The sequence below is a fragment of the Mus caroli genome, unplaced genomic scaffold (assembly GCF_978045245.1).
Source record: "Mus caroli unplaced genomic scaffold, Mus_caroli_1 scaffold_10, whole genome shotgun sequence".
Taxonomy (NCBI): Eukaryota; Metazoa; Chordata; class Mammalia; order Rodentia; family Muridae; genus Mus; species Mus caroli.
Window position 1 is genome coordinate 51,418,496 of NW_028227265.1, and position 21,458 is coordinate 51,439,953.

At 42.6% G+C, this 21,458-nt stretch overlaps 1 protein-coding gene across 4 annotated transcripts in view; it reads right to left on the minus strand.

Moving 5' to 3' along the window:
* The window catches only part of Ttc29 (tetratricopeptide repeat domain 29), a 190,534-nt gene that overhangs the window by 109,952 nt on the left and 59,124 nt on the right, over positions 1 to 21,458 (minus strand). For all 4 annotated transcript variants that reach the window (XM_021170294.3, XM_021170292.3, XM_029480810.2 and 1 more), the window contains 2 exons: positions 8,642 to 8,854; positions 3,327 to 3,412 (listed from right to left, as the gene is read on the minus strand). In XM_021170294.3, the coding sequence (XP_021025953.1) occupies positions 3,327 to 3,412; positions 8,642 to 8,854 (299 nt within the window). The remainder of the gene's footprint in view (positions 1 to 3,326; positions 3,413 to 8,641; positions 8,855 to 21,458) is intronic.

Here is a 21,458-nt window from a genome sequence, read left to right on the forward strand (position 1 = left end):
GTGTGTCTGTATGTGTGGATATATGTGCCACAACACACATGTGAAATTCAAAGGACAATCTTGTTATTAGGTAGTTAATGGGTTCTGGGATCTGACTTGGGTCTTCAGGCTTAGCAGCAAGTGCCTTTGTCAGCTGGGCTATCTCATTGGTCCCTATTATTAATTATATATATATAAATTTTATATATATATAAAATTTACTTTTGTTAAGGTTTCTTCTTTGTTTTTCCTGTGTTGTTTTGAAGCAAGGTTTTACTCTGTAGCCCAGGCTGGGGCTGGCCTGGAACACCTGGTAACCTTCCAGCCTTTGAATTTCAAGTATTAGCATTACAAAGGTGAGTGTCTTTGTTAGGATTACTATGGCTGTGATGAAAGACCATGACTAAGCAAGTTAGGGAAAAAAGTTTTATTTGGCTCACACTTCCATGTCACAATCCATCACTGAAGGGAGTCAGGACAGGAAGTCAAGCAAGAGGCAGGAGCTGATGCAGAGACCATGGAGGAGTGCTGCTTACTGGCTTGCTACCTCTGGCTCACTCAGCCTACTTTCTTTATAGAACCCAGGACCACCAATCAAGGGATAGCATCACCCATGATGGGCTGGGCCTTCCTACACTGATCATTCATTAAGGAAATATCCCACAGACTTGTCTATAGCTTGATTTCATGGAGGCATTTTCTCAATTGAAGTTTCTTCTTCTGAAATGACATTTGTTTGGGTCAAGTTGATATAAAACTGTGCAGCACAATAAGGCACCATGACTGGTTCAGTCTATTTCTTCAAAGTTCTTGCCTATAAAGTTTCCACTACTTCCCAAATGTAGCATTGGATCAGCAAACCTTAGCTAGGTGTAGTCTATTAGTGATGAGAGCACATCCAGTATCCTATTGCATCTCTGAACACTGTCCTGGGGACCAAAACATAGGAGGCTTTAAAGGGGTCATTTCATAGCCAAGCAATAACAAATATATTTTACAATAAACTTTATTGAAAATAACCTTAATGTCCTTCTATAGGAGGCTAAATCCTCCATGGTCCAATCATACATACCCTTTTCAAATGAAACATCTATAATTACAATTGATATTTTCTGAGAAAGTAGATCTTGAATATCCTCAGAAAAATACGGTGAGTTATGGGATAGATAGTCTAGTGATAGTTTGGTTGTGACAATCACTTTCCAGGCTACATGCATTTCAAAACAGCACATAGTATGTTTTGCACATTATCTCAATGAACCTGTAAAGATGAAGACTAAAAGTGAAGCATGCCTGAATTGGTGTGAAGAAGTTCACTCAGGGTCCAGAGCTGTGTACACTGTGAGTGTTTCATATATGACAAAAGAACACAGATTCACATGCACTTATATGTGGTGCATATACAGGGTTTTAAAAAAGAAAAGGCATACATTTGTAACTGTATTTGTCTTTGAGAAAAAGAATTGTGGAGCCAACTATGAAGATGGAAGGGAGATTCCCTGTTGTAAATGCTACTGTGTTGTTTGAAGTTACCTTGCTATAGATATGTAGAAGGGGGATGGGAACAGAAAGGTGGGTTTCTTCTTCTTCTTTCTTCTTCTTCTTCTTCTTCTTCTTCTTCTTCTTCTTCTTCTTCTTCTTCTTCTTCTTCTTCTTCTTCTTCTTCTTCTTCTTCTTCTTCTTCTTCTTCTTCCTCCTCCTCCTCCTCCTCCTCCTCCTTCTTCTTCTTCTTCTTCTTTTCTCCTTCTCCTCCTCCTCCTCCTCCTCCTCCTCCTCCTCCTCCTCCTCCTCCTCCTCCTTCTCCTTTTCCTTCTCCTTCTCCTCCTCCTCCTTCTCCTCCTCCTCCTCCTTCTTTTGAGACAGTCCTGCTATGTAACTCAGGCTGGCCTCTGACTCAAACAATTCTCCCACTTCAGTTTCCAGAGGCTAGCAAACACCACCCTGCTTTACAATTTTTTTTAAATCATCTTCTCTTAATACATTTTGTCTTTCCTTAGACAATTCATTACTTCCAAAAGTATGTTCACATGTGTGTGCACACACATGTTCATGTATGTACATGTGTGTGTATGTGTTCATGTGTACCATTCAATCATCATCTTTGTATGGTTTCTACATACAGAAACCAACTGCTCTACCATATTCCCATATTTTCGATGTTGGAGCCCACCCCCTCTTCCCTTCCTTCACCAGCTCCTTGTCTACACTACTCTGAATTATGGTCATGTTTCTCAGTTGCTCACATGTATTAGAAAATGGGCATTTTTCTCTTGCAGGAAAGTGTACATCTTGGGAGTTTGAATGCTCTTCAAGCAGCAGAACAGAGCTTTGCTGGACACATATCACTGACCAAGAAATTTAAACAGAAAAGCCATCTAGGAAAATCTAAGTTTTCTATGATGACCAGTTTCAAAGAAGCTAGAAAATGACATGTGATTCAAATATTTGAATCTTACTTAGCATAAACATCTAAAGAAGCCAACGAGATCTCAAAACTAAGCGTTAAACCTGTACTATGTACCACGTAAGGCGAGTACATGGGATGTAAAAGGTTAGGGAGCTACATTTTATAACCAATACAGATGGCATAAGGGGAGGAAACTGATTTCATTTATAATGAAAGCACAGCTCTTACTGTCTTTACTTGTGTAGACAAGTAGAGTGGCCCCAATCACACACTGTATAAGCACAAATTTTGTCATGGAGTACTGCGTGTCAAAGATGGGGACTATCAGTCGCTCACTACTCCTGCTGCACACGCCCTCTCCACATCAATGCAACTCGTACTGTCATTTAACAGATGCCTCCTCTCGAAGGGAATGGTCCCAAATCACATTATAAAATCACCACCGTCTCACTGCATATCCTTCTTTCATTTAAAACTATTTTGCCTTGTTCTGGGCGAATGGGAGTAGAGGGTCATATCACTCCATGTGTGTAACATCCATATATCTTAAAACCTTTCATAGTAATTGACTATATCTCAGCTTCAAGAGCCAATGGAACTTGCTTTTTCATGCTTCTAGAATATTGCTGTTCAGTTTTTTTTTTTTTTTTTTGTTTGTTTGTTTGTTTTTTTTTTGGTTTTTCGAGACAGGGTTTCTCTGTGTAGCCCTGGCTGTCCTGGCACTCACTTTGTAGACCAGGCTGGCCTCGAACTCAGAAATCCGCCTGCCTCTGCATCCCCAGTGCTGGGATTAAAGGCGTGCGCCACCACGCCCGGCTGCTGTTCAGTTTTGATCTCCACTAATAGAAGGGCAGGCACAAGCCATCTCTCCTGATCTTACGATAGCATTAACTATTTACAATGACGAAGTAGCAAGGATTAAAAGTTCACTTCGACTTACTGTTAGTGCAGTTTCATATTCTCCAGAAGCCAAGTGGGCCAAGCCCAGGTAGTAAGAAGCCTCACCTTCCATGCTTCTGTCATTGCCTGGAGTGAGGATGTAGAGAGGTCACCATGGCATTTTGGGGACGGGCTCATCAATTAAGACAATAGGCAGTCACTCTTTTAAAAACATACACAAATAAAAATGATCCTTTAACCATTAAAAGACAAGCCCGCTCTCTCTCTCTCTCTCTCTCTCTCTCTCTCTCTCTCTTCTCCCTCTCTGTGTGTGTGTGTATTTTTTGTGTGCATGCACACATGAGTGCATGAGACTTAACTAAAATTTATCCTAATCTCAAATGATAGGTTAAGATACTTTAGCAATATAATTATAGGGAGTTTCCTCTATACACAGAGCACAGTGTATATGTTCCACAAGTCATAGAATGTTTACATTAGTCTGGCACATGTAGATCTAGCATATCTGTAACAGTTTACACGAAACAATGAGCAACAGGTAACAGCTTAACTACATAGACACACTTGGCATCACCCGAGTTTCTGAGAGGACACATGATTAACAAATTAAGACTGCTTAAGTCTTACTATAAGTGCATATATATATATATATATATATATATATATATATATATCCTCATACAATGATGCTATCAAAGACCCAGCGTACAACAGTGTGGTCAGTCGCACCTCATTATACAGGAGTGGCCACTCACCAAAGAGGAGGTAAGATGATGTCACACTGTGAAGCAGCTTGAACAGGCAGGGAGCACAAGTATCAGTCCTAAGAACTTGTAGGCTGATGTTCTCAGCAGTGGGGTGCTCCCGTGGGAGTCATCCCTCAGCAGTGGGGTGCTCCCGTGGGAATCATCCCATAAATAAGTGAATGAGTCAGTCAGTATCAGCTGGCCTTTAGACATGGCAACTTCTGCTTGTTCACTGGGACTGAGTTGTGACAAAGTGAAAACAATGGAGCAACAAGAAAGCATCAGTAACAACAAAAATGGACGTTATACCGAACTGCTGGTATGGTTAGAATGGAGTAGTGAATGGGTCAATGGGATGGAGTCAGAAAGTGGGCTAGCTTGGTGAGACATGGTGAGAAGTGTTCTGGAGGACACAGCAAGGTAAAGGGAGCATGGGGCAGCGAGGGTAAGAGGGCAAGGCAGGTTTTGGTTGCTAATGGGTTTGTTAGGAAGATGCCACTGAGAAGAAGCAGCCACGATCAAGTGGAATTAGCAGTGTGGAGCAGAAACAACAGAGGACCTCACTGCTATGTGAAAATTAAGCACACTGCTGAGTAACCACCACGGACAAAAGGAAAGAAACCACGAGGTAAAAACAAAGTACAGAATGTGGTGAGAGGAACAAACCTGAAAAACGCAACTAACAGAAGGGGATAAAGTAACACAAACACACACAGGTTACTTATGGATGCTATAGGTGTCAAATGCTGTGATAAAACACTGTGATCAAAAACAACGTGGGAGGGGTTTGTTTCAGTTTGTACTTTAAAGTTCATCATGAAGGGAAGTCAGAGAACTCAAGGCAGCAAGTCAAGGCAGGAACCAGAGGCAGGACTGATGCAGAGACCATGGAAGAGTGCTGCTTCCTGGCTTATTCCAGTGACCTCATCGGTTTTCCTTCCTACACCATCCAGGACAACCCGTCCATAGTGAGCTGGGCCCTCCCACCCCAATCATCAATCAAGAAACTGCCCCACAGAATTGTCTCCAGGCAAATATGATGGACTGCCCCACAGAATTGTCCCCAGGCAAATATGATGGACTGCCCCACAGAATTGTCTCCAGGCAAATATGATGGACTGCCCCACAGAATTGTCTCCAGGCAAATATGATGGGAGGATTTTTTTCAGGTGATGGTCTCTCTTCCAAAACATCCCATGTTAACAAGAGCATCAGAACCTAGCCAGCCTAATGGCCGTATGCATTTATATCGAAACATAAGGAAGATGTTTTCCTGACTAGCTAAAGAAGATTGACAGAAACAACGAAAAGAGAGGACAGAATGGAAATTTGACAGAGGAAAGAAAGGCAACAGAGGAAATTAATCAATTAAACCACCAATTATAAAGTTAACAAAACTTTAGCCACACTGACCAATGGATGAAAAGAAGAAACACTCAAATGCTTATACCGGAATCAGGAATGAAAGTGGAAATGAATACAGACCTTGATTGTAAGATTGTGAATATGTTTATACTATCAAATTACATAAACTAAAATTAAAATATCCCAGGAAGATGCAAGCACTGACCTTAACTGAAGAAGGAGGAGAAAGAGGAGAGAGGAGGAGGAAGAGGAGGAGGAGGTGGAAGAGAACAGAGGACAGTGGAGGAGGAGGAAGAAGAGGAGGAGAAGGAATCTCTGATATGATAAGCAAAGCATCTGAATACGATTATGACTGAAAACATCTTACAAAGAAAAGTTCAGTTCTACCTGACTTCATTGAAAAATGGATACCAAACATGTAAGGAAGATTTAGCACCAATCATGCACAACTTCTTAAAAGCAGTCCACAGAAAACATTTCCCAAAGCATTCGGTGAGGTCAATCTTATTCTGAGACAAAGACACCACTAGAGACCAAATCAAGAAGCCCTAACAACAGCATTCCCTATTGATATAGGGGAAATTACACACACACACACACACACACACACACATCTAGCAATGACAATCTAGTGACATAAAAAGGATTGTAAATCATGATCAAGAGGGATTTATTCTAGGAGCCCAAGGTTTGTTTAGCATAAACAAATCAGTCCTATCACATTAATAAAACAAAGGACAAAAATGCACGATCATCTCAAATGATGCCAAAAATTATCCCATAGCAAGATCCAGTCTCTTTTCATCCTAAAACTCTCAGCACACTTGGAATAACAGGAAACTCCCAATGTGTGAGTGGACATCTAAAAAGCCCTCATGGCCAATATCATGTTTAATGTGAGAGACTGAAAATGTTGGTCCTAAGAGCAGAAAAAGAACAAGAAGATCCCATCATCACCTCCATATTTTAGTCAGAGAAACTAGTACAGTGAAGCCACTAGATCAGAAAGGGAGACAAAAAGGTGTGTTTAGGTCTATGGTCTACTTGTGTGTGCAGGCATGTGTGTGCAGGCATGTATGCTGAAAGTTTCAAAATATAAAGCTAGATCCTCTTCATGACCCAGAAACAGACCATGGAACTAAATATGTTCAAACTACTAAAGCTCTTAGATCAACTACAGTAAATTACTGGGGTCTTGGATTAGTCAAAGCCATTTTAGTTATAATACTGAAATCACACACACACACACACACAAAATACATGTCGGATTCATCAAAATTAAAAACTTGTGCTTAGTTGACTACCACCAGGAGGTAGAAGTAACCACAGGACAAGGGATAAAATATTTTCAAATAAGATAGCTGATGAAAGGTTCATGTTACAAATATATAAGGGATTTTAACAACCCAACGATAGACAAAGAACACAACTGAAATGTGCAAAGCTGGCGGAAGTGAGACCAGCCTTCTGCAAGCTAGTGATTTTCAGAAAGGAAACATGGAGTGATCACATGACTCAGCAATTCTCTTGGGTGTGCACCCAAGAGAATTCAAAATGTGCAAATAGCTCCACTAGGGCAATGGAGCAGCTCCGATGTCCACCAGATGATGAGCATATGATGAAGGCATGTGAAAACCATACAGTGAAGTGGTATTTGGTGGGCATATGAAAGACAGAAGCCATGATTTATGCTTCAAGTTGTGTGTGTGTGTGTGTGTGTGTGTGTGTGTGTGTGTAGGGGGGTATTTTTTTTTTGCAATCTGAGAAGCCCTTTATTATTTTATTTATTATTTATTATAAATTCCCTATAGTCAGATACTTGGGAAATTGTGATAAATGTTTAGTTAGAAATAACAAGGAAATAGCACAGCAACAGATCTTAAATATCTTCAAGTGCCATAGTCCACAGATGCTGTTCTGTAGGTGCCCAACTGGCACCTTACACCCTGGAGAAGGATCTGGGCCTCAGTGGATGCTCGTGCCTCTCGAATGCTATCTAAAGCCAACATGGGAGGCACGTACTTCTTCCATTCCTTTCTCAACTACGCTTCCACACAGAAAGTGTGGAACTAAAGTAAGCTATCTTCTCCTACTGTGCGTGCTGTTTACTGAGATTTCTGTCTAAACCTTCTGTGTGGTCGAATCTTGTGCTGATGCTGGCTCCCTGGCTGTGGATCTGTGCTCACATTCACTGCCCTAGAGAAGACGTGGGCCGCTGTTATGCAAAAACAGCTCATTTGATGAAATTCATCTTTTGGTGATGGACATTTCCTTTAAACATCTCAAGTTTTTTTGAATAACAGAATTAAAAAAAAAAAGCTCAAATGCTTACTTTTCTCTAAACTAAATTAAAATCATAGCCCAAGGTCAGTCCTTTTCACCCCAAATAAGCCATCAGCTACTTATCAAATGAATTCACTAAATATATCCATGAGTCAACCCTACAACTTTCTTACCCCTTCCATGGGAAAACTTCTCTATTAGAAAATTACTGTGGTGATGTGGTAATGCAAGGGGTATTTTTCTTTGTATGTTATAAATTAAAAGTTTATAAGCTTATGCTCCATTTTCATTATGTTTTATACAGCAAAAGATGCTGTAAGATATTAAGGATATGAGCCGCTTTCCCCAAAGCATTTTTTACTGCTGAGAGTGTGAATGAGAGTCATATGGGCATCTTGCCAGCCTGCAGACTCTGATGCTGCCAGTCTGGGGTGGGGCAGTCTATGAATTCCATAGCATGCCGCCTCTCCTAGTGATGCTGATAGTGCAGGACCAATAGCTGAGCTTTGAGAGGCAAAGGCCTAAAGTATATTGCAGGGCTAATTTCCTGGTTACTCCTAACTAAACATTTATAGCAATTTCCCAAGTATCTGACAATAAGAAATTTATAATTAATAAAGGGTTTCTCAGATTGCAGAAAATCACACACACACACATACACATGAGAGAGTGAGAGAGAGAGAAATGACCTTATCTCCTCTTTGTGGGTTCCCTGTTTACATGAGTACCCCCAGTGGATTGTAATTTTGGAAATAAAGCTTTCAAGAAACTAATGGATTTCTCGTTGTCAGCACCGAAGCCTCCCTCTGCCTCACAGCGGACTCTGAAAGCTTGTTGATGGCTTTTGTCTTTGCATTTCACATGAAATAATTACCTAAGACGTGCCAAGTTTTACTCCTCCCTTGGGAGAGCTAGTGTCTGTCCACTGAGGAGAGCCCGTGAGAGCGGCTTCACCACTCACCTTCTCTGGCTATTTCAGAAGCTTTTATTAGGATTTTGATGGCCTGTTTGTAGTCTTTGTTTTCCAGCATCCTGTCTGAGAGCAGTCTGTAGGTCCTCACGAGACTTTCACAGGCCACCAAGTTGAGAAGCTGGCCCGTATCATCCTTCCAGAGCCGTCCGTGTGTCAGTTCATGGAATGCTTCATAGTGCTCTGCAGCCTTCAGGAGCTCACCTGAAGAGTAAAAGCCATTTGTAAATACCAAAGTGCCGGCCAGAACTTGTTTTTAAGAATTTGTGTAGTGCCAGTGCTCCTCCCAATGGGGAGAGCTCTAGGCGGTGGGATACGTGTGTTGGCAATGCTCTCAGCGCTGCTCTTAAAGGGCAGGGACCGAAGCAGAACCGCACAGTGCTAAGCCCTTGGAAGTGAAGAGCATTGGCCTCGAATGGGACCTCAGATTCTCATTAGACACCATCAAGAGTGATGACCTCAGCAATGGAGATGCCTGCTATTGTGCATGCTTAGAGACAGCGTGAAGGCCCGTGAACAGTTGCTGGCTTCATTACATTGACTAGTGTCTCCAGAACACCGTGTATTCCCCCACTAAACCACCGAACAATCTGGTGGAGCGAAACTCACATGGTTCCATTTTACAGAAGTCAGGGTGGAGGCTCAGCTCCTCCTTGCGTGCTTAGGGGGCAGTGCAAGCGAAGGCTTTCCAGAGCCCGTGCCAGCCTCCATTATCCTCATTGTTTTCCCAAGATGGCAACTGCCTCACTCTTAGAGAGCATTTAGATATCATGGGGGAAAAATGCCCTGGCATAGAGAGTTTAAAACTGCTTCTCAGAGTCTGAAGGCGCCACCCACATAGTCCCTGCTGACAAGAACCTCATTGGGCAGTGTACTTCTGGGAGAAGTCTGCAGTTCCATGCTGTGAACTGTATCTTCTATGTAAATCACCATCAGAAAACTTCCTGCTATCCTGTACCATAAGCAGTCTTTGACAGCTTTAGAGTGAAACACTTAAGCGTTTCAACTGTAGCAATTAAAAGGGAGTGAGGGTTTCAAGCAGATGGCCTGTTTCTTGTTTGTTTAGGCTTAGGCTAATTACTGCCCTTCTATGCCCTCCTTTGCTAGTCTGTGAACTAGGTATATAAACTAAGTATATATTGTAAAGATTCAGAAATTAATTACTGCATGTTAGGTGTATTATGGAATTAGTATAAAATAAACATAGTGGGTGTTATCAGTTGGTATAGTAATAGCATTTCTACAATATCTAACAGCTAATCACAACATAGTTGCTACATTTATACTTTATTCCAGTGTATCCTGCAAAATATAAGAATTGGTCCTTCTAACAATGTTACCATGACTGTTGGAATTCACCTTTGCAGGATGTTAATACGGGTCAATACATTTTCACCAGTTGTTTCATTGGCGAGCGTGAGCAGGAACGGTACTGGCCTGACTGTATAATCTGTCCCCAATTGTTACTCTGATTCTGCTCTTCAGATGACTATTATTGACTTCCCAGAGCAACTGAGAGTGTTGGCACACCCTTGCATGACACCAGCACTTGGGAGCTGCCATGAGAGGACCAGGGTTATAGGAGACTCTCTTAGGTAAGATAGTGTTTAAAAAAAAACATCAAAATAAGAATAACATGTCCAAAGAAAGGTAAAGGACGTGGAGAATCAATAGCAGCTAGGTGGTAGAAAAATGCAGTAAAATCCTGCGCAGCATGGGTGCTTCCCATCTGTGCTGGTGTGGGAAGTCATCATGGCCAGTGTGCATCTTTACTGTCTGTGCTGGGGTGGGAAGGAAACAAAAGGTACAGAACCCAAGGCAAAGGGTCCTGCAGAGCTGCTAAGAAACTTATCAGACAGCCTTGGAAGAGAGGAGAGAGCACAGCCATAAATTGATATTACCAAAGAATGTTTCACTTCATAGGTGTTTACAATAAATGAAAATATCAGAAAACAACTATAGGTAAAATCAGTCAGTCTGGGAGGGAAAAGTATGGGAGGAAAAGGTATGGGTGGTGGGTGGTTTGGGTTTTGATTTCCTTTTTTTTCTTCTATTTTTTCCCCTTTCTACTTATTGGCATTTTGTAGAATTGCGATTACTATAATGTTTATTTTGTAATACGAAATAAACAACAGAAGTCATTTAAAAATAATGCCCAATCTCCTCTCTGCTACAGGTGCAGATGGCAGATGCTCGCTGTTCCAGCTGTCTTTCCTTGCAGTGGATTCTGTACCTCCCGAGAGGCCAACAGAGTTTCCCATCTTTGCCTTGGAGCACCTCTCACCGGAAACACCTTCCTGAAATACCCATGGCCCTCATTTTTTGGGGGCGGGGGAGAGCGGGGTGGGGGTGGAATATGTGTGTGTTATGTTTCCTTTGCCGACTATATTTCTGCTCACAAAGTGTAGCTCCATAGCTCTGGAGACCTGTGTACAAAAGGTACCCATCTCCAGTTCTCCAGTACCCATCTATTCATGAAGTAGAGACACATTTTTCTTTTGGGCCATGTGATTAGAGAGTAGTAGATACAAGAAACTGAAAAAAAAATCGGGAGTTCCATCAGAGGTATGTATGGGGGGGAGAACAATAAAAGAGAGGGCTCTCTAGATTACACAGTTCATTTAAATGAGATGCAAACGAGGAGTGGTGGTTTAAATAAGAGAGGTGATATCCTTAACCAAATTTGAGAGTGGAAGTTGAAGGCGGGGAGAGGTGGAGGTGAACCCGAAGATAGGAAGGTGGGAAAGAGCAAGGATAGACTCTCTGTGCTCTCTGTGAGTCTCAGGGGCTGTTAGGTTTTCTGGACAAACCCCATTTGGGAGGAAGAATAAAACTTGCAAGGTTTTGGGGACTCTGGTCACTCTGAAGGGCCACCTTAGGGTAACCAGAAATGGTCTTTTTGTATGAATTTGGGGTTTTCTGAACCTTTGGGGTTAGTATACTGATACTGCCAAGTTCAAGACTGTCTGAGATTCATGTCTCCATAAGGAAGGGGCCTAAAATGCTGGGTGGAAAACAGGAACCTCTTTTCCTGGGTGAGTAAGACATTGGTCCAAACAAAGGTGTTCTTCCCCACACATTATCTTTTAAATGTCTCCCCAGACTGTTGAAGTACAGATAATTCCCATTTTCTCACAAACGGGAAATGGAGGTTCGCAAAGTTGACTGAGATCTGTAAACCACATTTAAATTTGTTATGACTGGTGGTTGAACTCCTGATCCTTAAAGCTCCATATAACTGGTTCTACCACATCAAATTCGGCACCACAGACTAGGTCAGGAACTTACGTTGCTTCACTTACAATTGCAGGCATACATCTCTTATGTTAAAAGCAATGCTGGAGTTAATGCGTACTAGTCTCTTCCAGGCCTAAAATAGTGCCACTCAACTCAGGCTGCTCCTGCAACCATTAACAAAAAAGGATGCACCAACCCACTATGGACTTCTGGCTCTTCCTGAATACCCTGAAATAGAATCAGTTCTCCCAAAGTCCGATTTTCTCCTCAGCCTCGTGGGAACACCTCAAGGTTTCCTGGAGTTCTTTGCATGTCTCAGATGTAGTGGCTTCTGCCATCCAGTCCTGGCTTCAACCCTAGTTTCTGTTCAGAAGGGCTTTTACAGAAACAGAGTCTCCTAGCCCTTCTCCATTGTAAGGTTTCATTTCTTAAATTATGTCATACAATTAAATAAGACAGTAATGATTTGATTCAAATGATTGATTGTCTAAAGGCTGGTATGAACTGGAAATCACACATTACAATACAGAATAACACTTGACTGAAAATATTAAAAGAGATACCTCTGCTGTGAGAAGGGTATAGTAATTTAAATGCAATCACTCCCTTGAAGCAGGATCAACAATGTTATGATTTCTGTCCAATCTCTGTCCAACAACAGCAAGATCCATAGTAATCATTTTACTTTATGGGCGTCTGTTGCTAGTTAAATAGGCATTGATTGAAATACAATGCCGATTGCTTTTATCTGGAAACTTTCACAACATTACTAAAGTATTGGGAGAGGTCATGAATAACAATCACTTTGACAAAGCTAAGCACAAATACCAGGGTATCGGTTACTTTTGTTGCTGTGCTAGAACACCATGACGAACTCTGAGAACGGGGAGTTTATTCGGGATTATGGTTCCAGAAGGCAAGAGTCCATGATGATGGAATAAAGGAAGCCAGTGGTGGGCATGGCGGTGGGAGCAGCAGCTCCGAGTTCACATCTTTACACTCTAGCATGAGGCAGGGAGAACAAACCAGAAATAGCTCATCCTCCAGCAACATACTTTCTTCAACAACCCTTCACCATGAAAACTTCCCAAACAGCACCATTACCTGGGAATCAAGTGCTCAAATACCAAACACTATGGGGATAGCTCATTGAAACTATTACAGCTAGATTTTCAAATCTGGCTCATAGCATTCTTTATAACGTCCTTGAACTGTTCATATATAATCTACCCTTCATTTCTAAATAAAATTTAACATATCAGGACCTACAGGGATCTTCCTAGATCCCACTGGCAGTCTTTTAGAAGAACTAGAGTGAGTAGGTGTTCTGTTTTGTTTTGACCCATGTCTGAATTCTCAAGTGTGGACATTATTTTCCACTGAGGAACAGTAAGAGAGGGTGGTGAAATGATTGAACCAGGTACCACAAAAATAAAACTTAGTAAAAGCCTCATATCCATTAAACGTCTCTGAGGGGAGGGGATTTCTATCACATGGCAGCAGGATCATTAGCAAACCCTCAGCACTGTAATATCAGGGTACCAGTGAGAGACATGCCAAGTACTGCTGAGCTGAGAGCTGGGGGTGCATGGTGGAAATGCACAGTGCTACTTCCTGTGAGCCAGGGAAGAAAACAGGACCCAAATGCCCCGGGAGGGGGTGAAAGGGGGCCCTCCATAGACACAACTAGTGCTCAGCTTCCTTCAAAAGTATGAAATAACATTGTAAAACACATCTTAGGTGGACCTGTGAACACCTGGCCAGGACAGGCTTATAGACAGAGGTGGTCCAGCCTCGGTTTTATTTTGTTTGCTTTTAATAATTATATGACATCTACATAAGCAATGAAGACTTCCGTGTGCTTTTATAGTTTTTCACCCCAAGCAAAGTGTGCTCCTAAAATAAGCATACTCTAAGGGTGCCTCCTTGTATCCAAGGCCCATATGAACAAGAAACCCATGCAAGTGGTTTAAAACCACTTTAAAAACACCAACAAAAGCCAGACAACGCTGCTCCAAACTGCACAATGCTTGGTAGGATGTTAAGATGAACACATTGTGGGAAAAATACAATTTTATATATTTGGACATTACCCAAATTGTGGCTTCTCCTTTTCTGCATGCCATCTCTGAAAGTTTATAGATATTTGTTGTCTCACAGCAGATGTCTAGAACAAATATTAAGCAAAGGGAAATGTATATGATCTCTCCCGTTTTAGTTTTTTTTTAAAGTAGGAAGATTGACTAGATATTAACACAAATGGGTTTAAATGTGAAGCTGCCATAAAGGCAGGAACATAAATGTAATTCTCCCAGCCGCTATTTTGATGCACATTTTTGATTCCATGAATATTTTATGAAATGGCCCAAACTAAAGCCATATAACATTCCTGCATTACTGATGCCTGCGCCCGTAAGCTACGAACATTAGAGGCATGATTGAATGCATTAAAATGAACTCATTCAGCACTGCATTGATTACTTGAAGGGGGAGGGGAACAGGAAAAAGAGAGAAGGAAAAAGAGGGAGAGAAAAAGAAGTTGTTCCACTTCAGGAAACCGGCACCTGCTGAGAGACTGGGGTGAAGGCACGTCCGAATACAGCAACGTTTCATAAAATGTGACTCATGCCAGCCTTGACATTAATTAGGCAAGGTGTTAATTATGTCCAAAGATGGCTGCTGGGATTGTTCAGGTAATTTAAAATGTCACAGTCCCTAAGATGCAGAAACCTGGCCTGCTTTAGCTCCATACATCAGCAAGTCTGAGAGTAACTAATTATTTCTTTTTCTCTCAACTTGTACATTTGCCAGTAAAAACAACACTGCAGAACAATTGCTTGGAAATAATTTGACAGGTCCACGAGGCCCACTTCCTCTGCAGCTCGGGCATGCATGGGAAGCATATTTAATTCTAAACTGTGCACGCTTGTTGAAGACTTTAGGGAAATATTCCACTTTAGTTTAAAACAACAAACCCAAGGAACAATAAAGCTTTATGTATATTATGTTGTGTTTTAATCTGGAACTACTGGCCATCTTTGGCATAAATTACTATCCTGTGCGATGTAGACACAGAATGTGCTAGAAGCAATACTGAGTAGTAGCAAAAAGAGAAAAATGTTACTGCTCTGGTGTAAAAACAAAAGACTTTGGTTTCCATTTTGGCTTAACTGCAGAAGCAATTTACACCATCTTTCCATATTTACATTCAATTACAATCATTACAACAGCACTACACATGCTGACATAGCTGAGCCTCACCACCCTGCCAACACGAAGGATAGATTTCCATCGTTTGTCTCTTGTTGGGGGGAGATTTGCTGTGTATTCCAATCCACTGTAAACCATGGCAAAATGGAGTGCTAGAAGACACAGCTTTACGTCCATACTCAGTAACATCCCTAGGAAACAGGGCAGAAAACGTGCCTCTAAGTTTCAGGGAGCTACTGTGAGATACACAGGGGGGACTTTGACAACTGGTTCTTTCGAACACAGATTTCATGGGGGCTCTGGGAACGCCACAATCCACTAGGTAAAGAATGATTCTCACTAAAGGAGACAGTGTAGAGTGTTCTCGGAAGGCAGGTGTGTGTGGAAGTATCTGTGTGTGTATGCCTGTTTGTGCTTGCGTGTATATGTGTTTGCCTGTGTATTATATGTGTGTGTGTGTCTGTATGTCTCTGTGCATGTGTGTGTATATGCATGTCTGTGTGTGTCTGTGGGTCATCTGGATGTTGTATGTGTGCACTGTATGTGTGCGTCTGTGAGTCTGTGTGTGTGTCTGTATGTCTCTGTGCATGTGTGTGTATATGTATGTCTGTGGGTCCTATGAATGTTGTATGTGTGCACTGTAAGTGTGTGTCTGTGAGTCTGTGTGTGTGTGTGTGTGTGGTAGGTGTGTGTTGTCTGTATGTGTCTGTGTGGGAGCATATTGGAGAGTGAGATCAGGAGATGCACAAAGGCCTCTACTATGAGGCCTGGATCAGGGTAAAGCCTGCCTTGATCTTCAGAGCCCCTGGAGGAAGTGCTGTTAACAGTTGCTGTTTGGATATTTGTGTAGCCCAGCTGCAGTCTGTGTGCAAGCATAACTGCTAAATGCCAACGGTTGGTGTCTAGGTTTGGGGATTTTAGGTGACCGGTTAAATGTGAAGTTTTTTTCTTCTCCCCTAAGGCTTGCTTATTAGCTTTTGGCTTTGGGGAAGAGAGTCTTTGGAATCTGCCCTAATCAAAGGATGGGCCCCTTGGTGCAGCCAGGATAGGATAATATTATTTGGAGCTAGGTCCCCAGGGCTCACGGTAAAATTACATCTTGCCCTTGGTTCCTGCTGTCTTTTCTCTGCTTCCTGTCTTCCTTGAAGTGAGCATCTCTGCTCCTCTCCTCCTTCTCTAGCATGAGGTCCAATCTCATCTCAGGCCCAAAATAGAGAAACTTCTTCAGCCACAACGGGAGACAAATCCATACCTGTTTGAACTGCTTGTCACTGTTGTAAGAAGTCTGAGTGACAAATTTTCTTTGCTCTTAATCATATATAAAGCTGCAGGTATCAGATTGTCTCAAAAATTAAAAAAAAAATAAAAAATATGTAAAACACTAGGTTCAAAACCCTGATGTGGTGGAGCAAGCTGGAGCCCTAGCCCTTGAGAGGTAGAAGTGGGAGGATGGAGTTCAAGGTCATCCTTAGCTATATAGTGAGTTTGAGGCCAGCCTGGGTTACATGAGACTCCATCTCAAAAACAAAGGTAAGCCTCTGTTGAATTTATACACATAAAATTAATGTTCCTCATTAGTAAAACTTGTAGGATTTCAAATTTTCTTCATATAATTATTTTACTTTCATGCTTTTACTTTATTTAAAAGTTCCTACTGTAATATTTAAGTTTAAAAAAAACCTAGGAATTTAACCCAATAATTTGTGAATACTGGGCTAGCACTGTATCAATCGCTGCCCTACATCCCAAGTAAAAATCCTGCTAGGTGCACGTGCGTGCAGATCAAGGCCCAGTCCTGACCTTGGCACGAATGAGAAGCATTTCACAGTTAACACAGCATCACCCTTACGCAATCCACAGCCATCCACGTCACTCATGATTTTAAATGAAGTGCATTCTGCCTCATTTGAGTATGCTCATATGCTCAGAAAGATGCGGACGACTGTCTGCAAGACTCACTATCAACACGTGGGTGAGTAGAGGGGGGGCCTTCTCTCCTCCACATCTTCACTTAGGTGGACAGTGAACATGGGATTTGGGATCTTACACAGGGAGAGCCCCTAACAGGCTGAAAGTGTTCTGCTTAGGGGAGCAGGAGGGAGATGAACCACATTAGTTGAACACTTAGTGGTTGCCAGTCAGGATTCTCATGACATGTTCTCTTCTTACCTGCTTCCTGCCCTTCTCTCCCTCCTTCTCTCCTTCCCTCCCCCTTCTCTCTGTCTGTCTCTGTCTCTCCCTCTCCCCCCCTCACCCCACCCCCAGCTCTCCCCATGTCCTCATCTAACCGGAAGCATTAGCAGCTGTGTGCCCACACCTTAGGGCTACAGTACCAGCCTTTGGGACTGTCCTGCTTGCAGCTCCTGGGCAAGGCCCTTGTGGAAGGTGCCACAGGCTTCATTTCTTTTTTCTTTTCTTTTCTTTTTTCTTTTCCTTTCTTTCTTTCTTTCTTTCTTTCTTTCTTTCTTTCTTTCTTTCTTTTTTTAATTTAACCAATAGTTTTATTGTTTTTACTGGGTATTTTCTTTATTTACATTTCAAATGTTATCCCTTTTCCTAGCTTCCCTTCCGAAAACCCCTTATCCCTTCGCCCCTCCCCCTGCTCACCAATCCACCCACTCCTGCTTCCTGGCCCTGGCTTTCCTCTATACTGGGGAATAGAACCTTCACAGGACCAAGGGCCTCTCCTCCCATTGATGGCCGACTAGGCCATCCTCTGCTACATATGCAGCTGGAGCCATTGATTTCTTGACATCAGGTTACAATCACCCCTTTCACAGGTGCCGGCTGAGCTCTGTAAGCAACACCAGCCTGACTCAGTTTAGCTGCCACTCTTGCTGAGGAGAGGGTCTCAGCCCCGCGCTGACAGCTGCACTTCCAGAAGCTCAGTAACTTTGGGGCTTGGTGTCTGCCTTTTAATTTATTTGCCTATTGTTAGTTTCCCCCTCCTTTTCCTCCCCTCCCCTCTGCTCTACTCCCCTCCCTCCCCCTTCCCTCTTTTCCTTCCTTTGATATGGAACGGAGTCCCTTGTCCCATTGAAGGCTGTTGACACAGTAATTGGAAAGCATTTGCGCTCCTCTGCAGACACAGTTTGGGGGCAGTGTTTCTCAGCAGCAGAGGTAATACCGGCCCAGAGCAGTTATCCACTGCACAGGTGGCTGCAGGCTTGGTGCAGCCAGCCAAGGCTTCCTTGCAAAGCTTTCAAACAGAAAACCCTGCTGCAGAGCCAGCACCTCTGAACCAGGCGGGGCTTCCTCTCTGCGTTAAACAGTAAATAATTAAAACCCCCTGAAAAAGGCAGGTAAAATACAAGCCACAATGTCAGTAACACAGACATGAAAGAGAAAGGGGAAGAAAATGAATTTAAAAAAGAGAGAGAGAGCAGTGAAATAATTCATTTGAAGCTTTAATAAAGTTCCATTTGCAGACTTGTTTAAAGATATATCAGACTTCAGGGATGTAACCCAATTACATTTTTATTCTAAGTTCCATTCAAAGATCCTGGACTTTGATTCTTTAACACAGATCAAACATGGTATAATTTTCTCCTGGTTATCAATACTTAAAAAGAAGCTCTTCATTAAATACGGTAAGGTCTTACGAGTGTGTACACAGAGTAGGTGGATAATACACTGAGACGACCCAGAAAGGGGACAGTCACAATCTGTCCAGAAGCAGCAGTAGAACCCACTTGGTGTCTTTAGAAAAGTTTGAGTGACTGAGTCCACGCTTACAGACCTGAGAGTGCCCGAGTTTCCACAGTATTTGGTCAGGAGGTACATCTCCAATTAGTTCCTGGGGCTGATGGCAGAAATGAAGTGTGGGATGAAAGAGCTTGAGTCAGGCAGGGTCAGAGCCATACCAGAGAGGGGCCTCAGACCATCCTGCGGCCATCCTGCGGCCATCCCATCCGGCCCGCCCCTGCACGGTCTCTTGTAGTTTTGGAGCCCCACCCCCAGCCCCCAGGGCTCATTTCAAATGCTTGTCTGCAGAGCTCTATGCCTTGTAAGGCTCTTCCTGGACAACTTTCCTCAAGAAGATATTTAAGACACACCTTTAAAAGTGGTTTAGAAGCAGACATGTGGATTTACCCAGGCTGGGATTGAACCCAGGGCGGCGTATGTGCTGGGCACGAACTCTGACAACCGAACGATATCTCATGTCCTTTCGTTGTTTTTTTTTTTTAAACAAACAAAAAACCAAAACTATAATGAAGGGAGAGAAATTCTCCAGGAACTGGCTTAGTTGTGCAACAGGTTTGGCTAGGACTCAGCTACAGCAATGGAAAAACCTAAATGGAGCTTTGCAAGGGGTTCTGAGAGAGTTGGGGTTTGTTTGTTTGTTTGTTTTCCCATTTGCTTTTGCTCCTCCTCCAGAAGCCTGCAGCGCCCTCGGGCACTTCATGCTTTCCTCACTACTGCTTTGGTAAAAGGCCTTTGCACTTTGGTAAAAGTGCTCTTTCTCTTGCAGCAGCTGTGTGTAGGGGAGGCGTCACTGTAACCAAAGCTGACTCAAGGCAATGTAGATGGAGACATCTTTCAAAGCCCCCAGTCCTCCTACAGTGCTTGTCAACAACCTATTAACAGCAAATAACAGACACAGCTGTTCTCACCAGTGTTAACGCGTGAGTAAAATCCCAGGACAGGAAAATGTAGCACTGGACGTAGGGTGACCAGTATAGAAAAACAGATGAGTTCAAAAACATATCAGCAGAACTGAAACTCTTGGGGGAAATCTCAGAATTTTACTGACAGTGACATCATCCATCACTTGAAATCTGTTTCCTTTGCTTTGTTCTTTTCTCTACCTGTTGGTGTTTTTACACAGCTGTAAGAATGGATGTAAGTTTCATCTGATCCACTTCATTTCATACCGGCTACCTCCAAGCCTTGTAAAAGCCTGTATCTTGTTATATTACATTCCAATCATTTCAGTCCTATTGAAGCTAGGGTCCAATTCTTCTTGGGCGTCATTTGTAAACATAACTTTTAAGTGGATTTAGCAATTACTTTTACACAGCATCACCATCAATACACACAAGCAGTGTTTCAAAGAATCACGATTGCTTTTTCTTTTTTCCTTTTTAACATAAATAAGTGCTGAATGGCTCTTCACAATTACTCAAATTACTGTTTAAGCCACTGATTCTCCTGTGAAGTTAGTCTATTAGGTCTTGGGCTAATTGTTTGAGCTTTTCCTAAGTCAAACCATCAGAACACTTTGGTGAGTGATATACCTTTCTACGTGGAATCCATGTACCGTTTCTCTCTCACACACAAATATGGAACATATGACTTTCTTGGACTTCCCCGACCCCGCCCCGGCATCTGAGACTAATTTGCTCCTCCTTTGTGGTGCACACGTTGTGTCCTCCCTTCACATTTATTCAGTCAACACACCTACACTTTAGTGCCTTATAAATCCACGCACACAGACTAGTTTCCCTGTTCTGAATTACTCCATCCACAATGAGTAAATGGCCCAGTTTTCACTCAAGTTTTGGGGCAGGACAGGAAACCTTGTCTTCCAGAGTAGGATGCCATCCAAGACTGCGTGCTCCCACTAACTTGCTTTCCCAGTCTTTTTCTCTCCCACTTTGCTCTCTGTCTCTGGAAGGGCTCTGTGTTCTACTAATTTTCAGAGAGCTAGCTTTCTTTCATGAAGAACGACTTTTAATTTTTTTTATAGATTTATTTATCTTATTTTATGTGTGCAAGTGTTTTGCCTGCGTGTATGCATCTGCACCACCTAAATGAAGTGCCTGCAGGGGTCAAAAGAGGGCACCACCACCTTGGAAGTGGAGTTAATAAATGGTTGTGAACCATCTTGTGGGTGCTGGGACCCAAACCCAGGTCCTCTGCAAGAGCAACAAGTGTTCCTACACTGAGCTCTTGCTCCGTTTCTTTAAAAACAAAACAAGATCAAACAAAACAAACAAACAAGCAAGCAAACAAACCACTTTTGTAGAGTGCCGTCAGGATAGCCCGGGGGGTGGGGGGCAGTGTGGCTTGAGGAATGAGAGGGTTTGCCCTAGTGCCTCCTGTGGCCTGGCAGATTTACCAATATACACAGGATTCCTGGGCTGGGTTAGAGCTAAGCACAGAGGCAAGAAGACTGTTTTGCCAGCCAGCAAATGAAAGAGGATTTGGAAAGTGGGATAAACCATTTACATTCTTAGCTTTACCTGGGCCTCTCCTCTTTCAGACACCTTTTCTTCCTATAATTTTTATAATCATAAACCAAAGACAAAGTAAACACGAGGGAGCCTTGCAAGGGCTCTGTTGAACATGTGCACAGGGAAGGAGTGGAGCAAGGGAGGAACTGAGCCTTTTAGCTGAAGACACAGGTCCCCACCCTGGT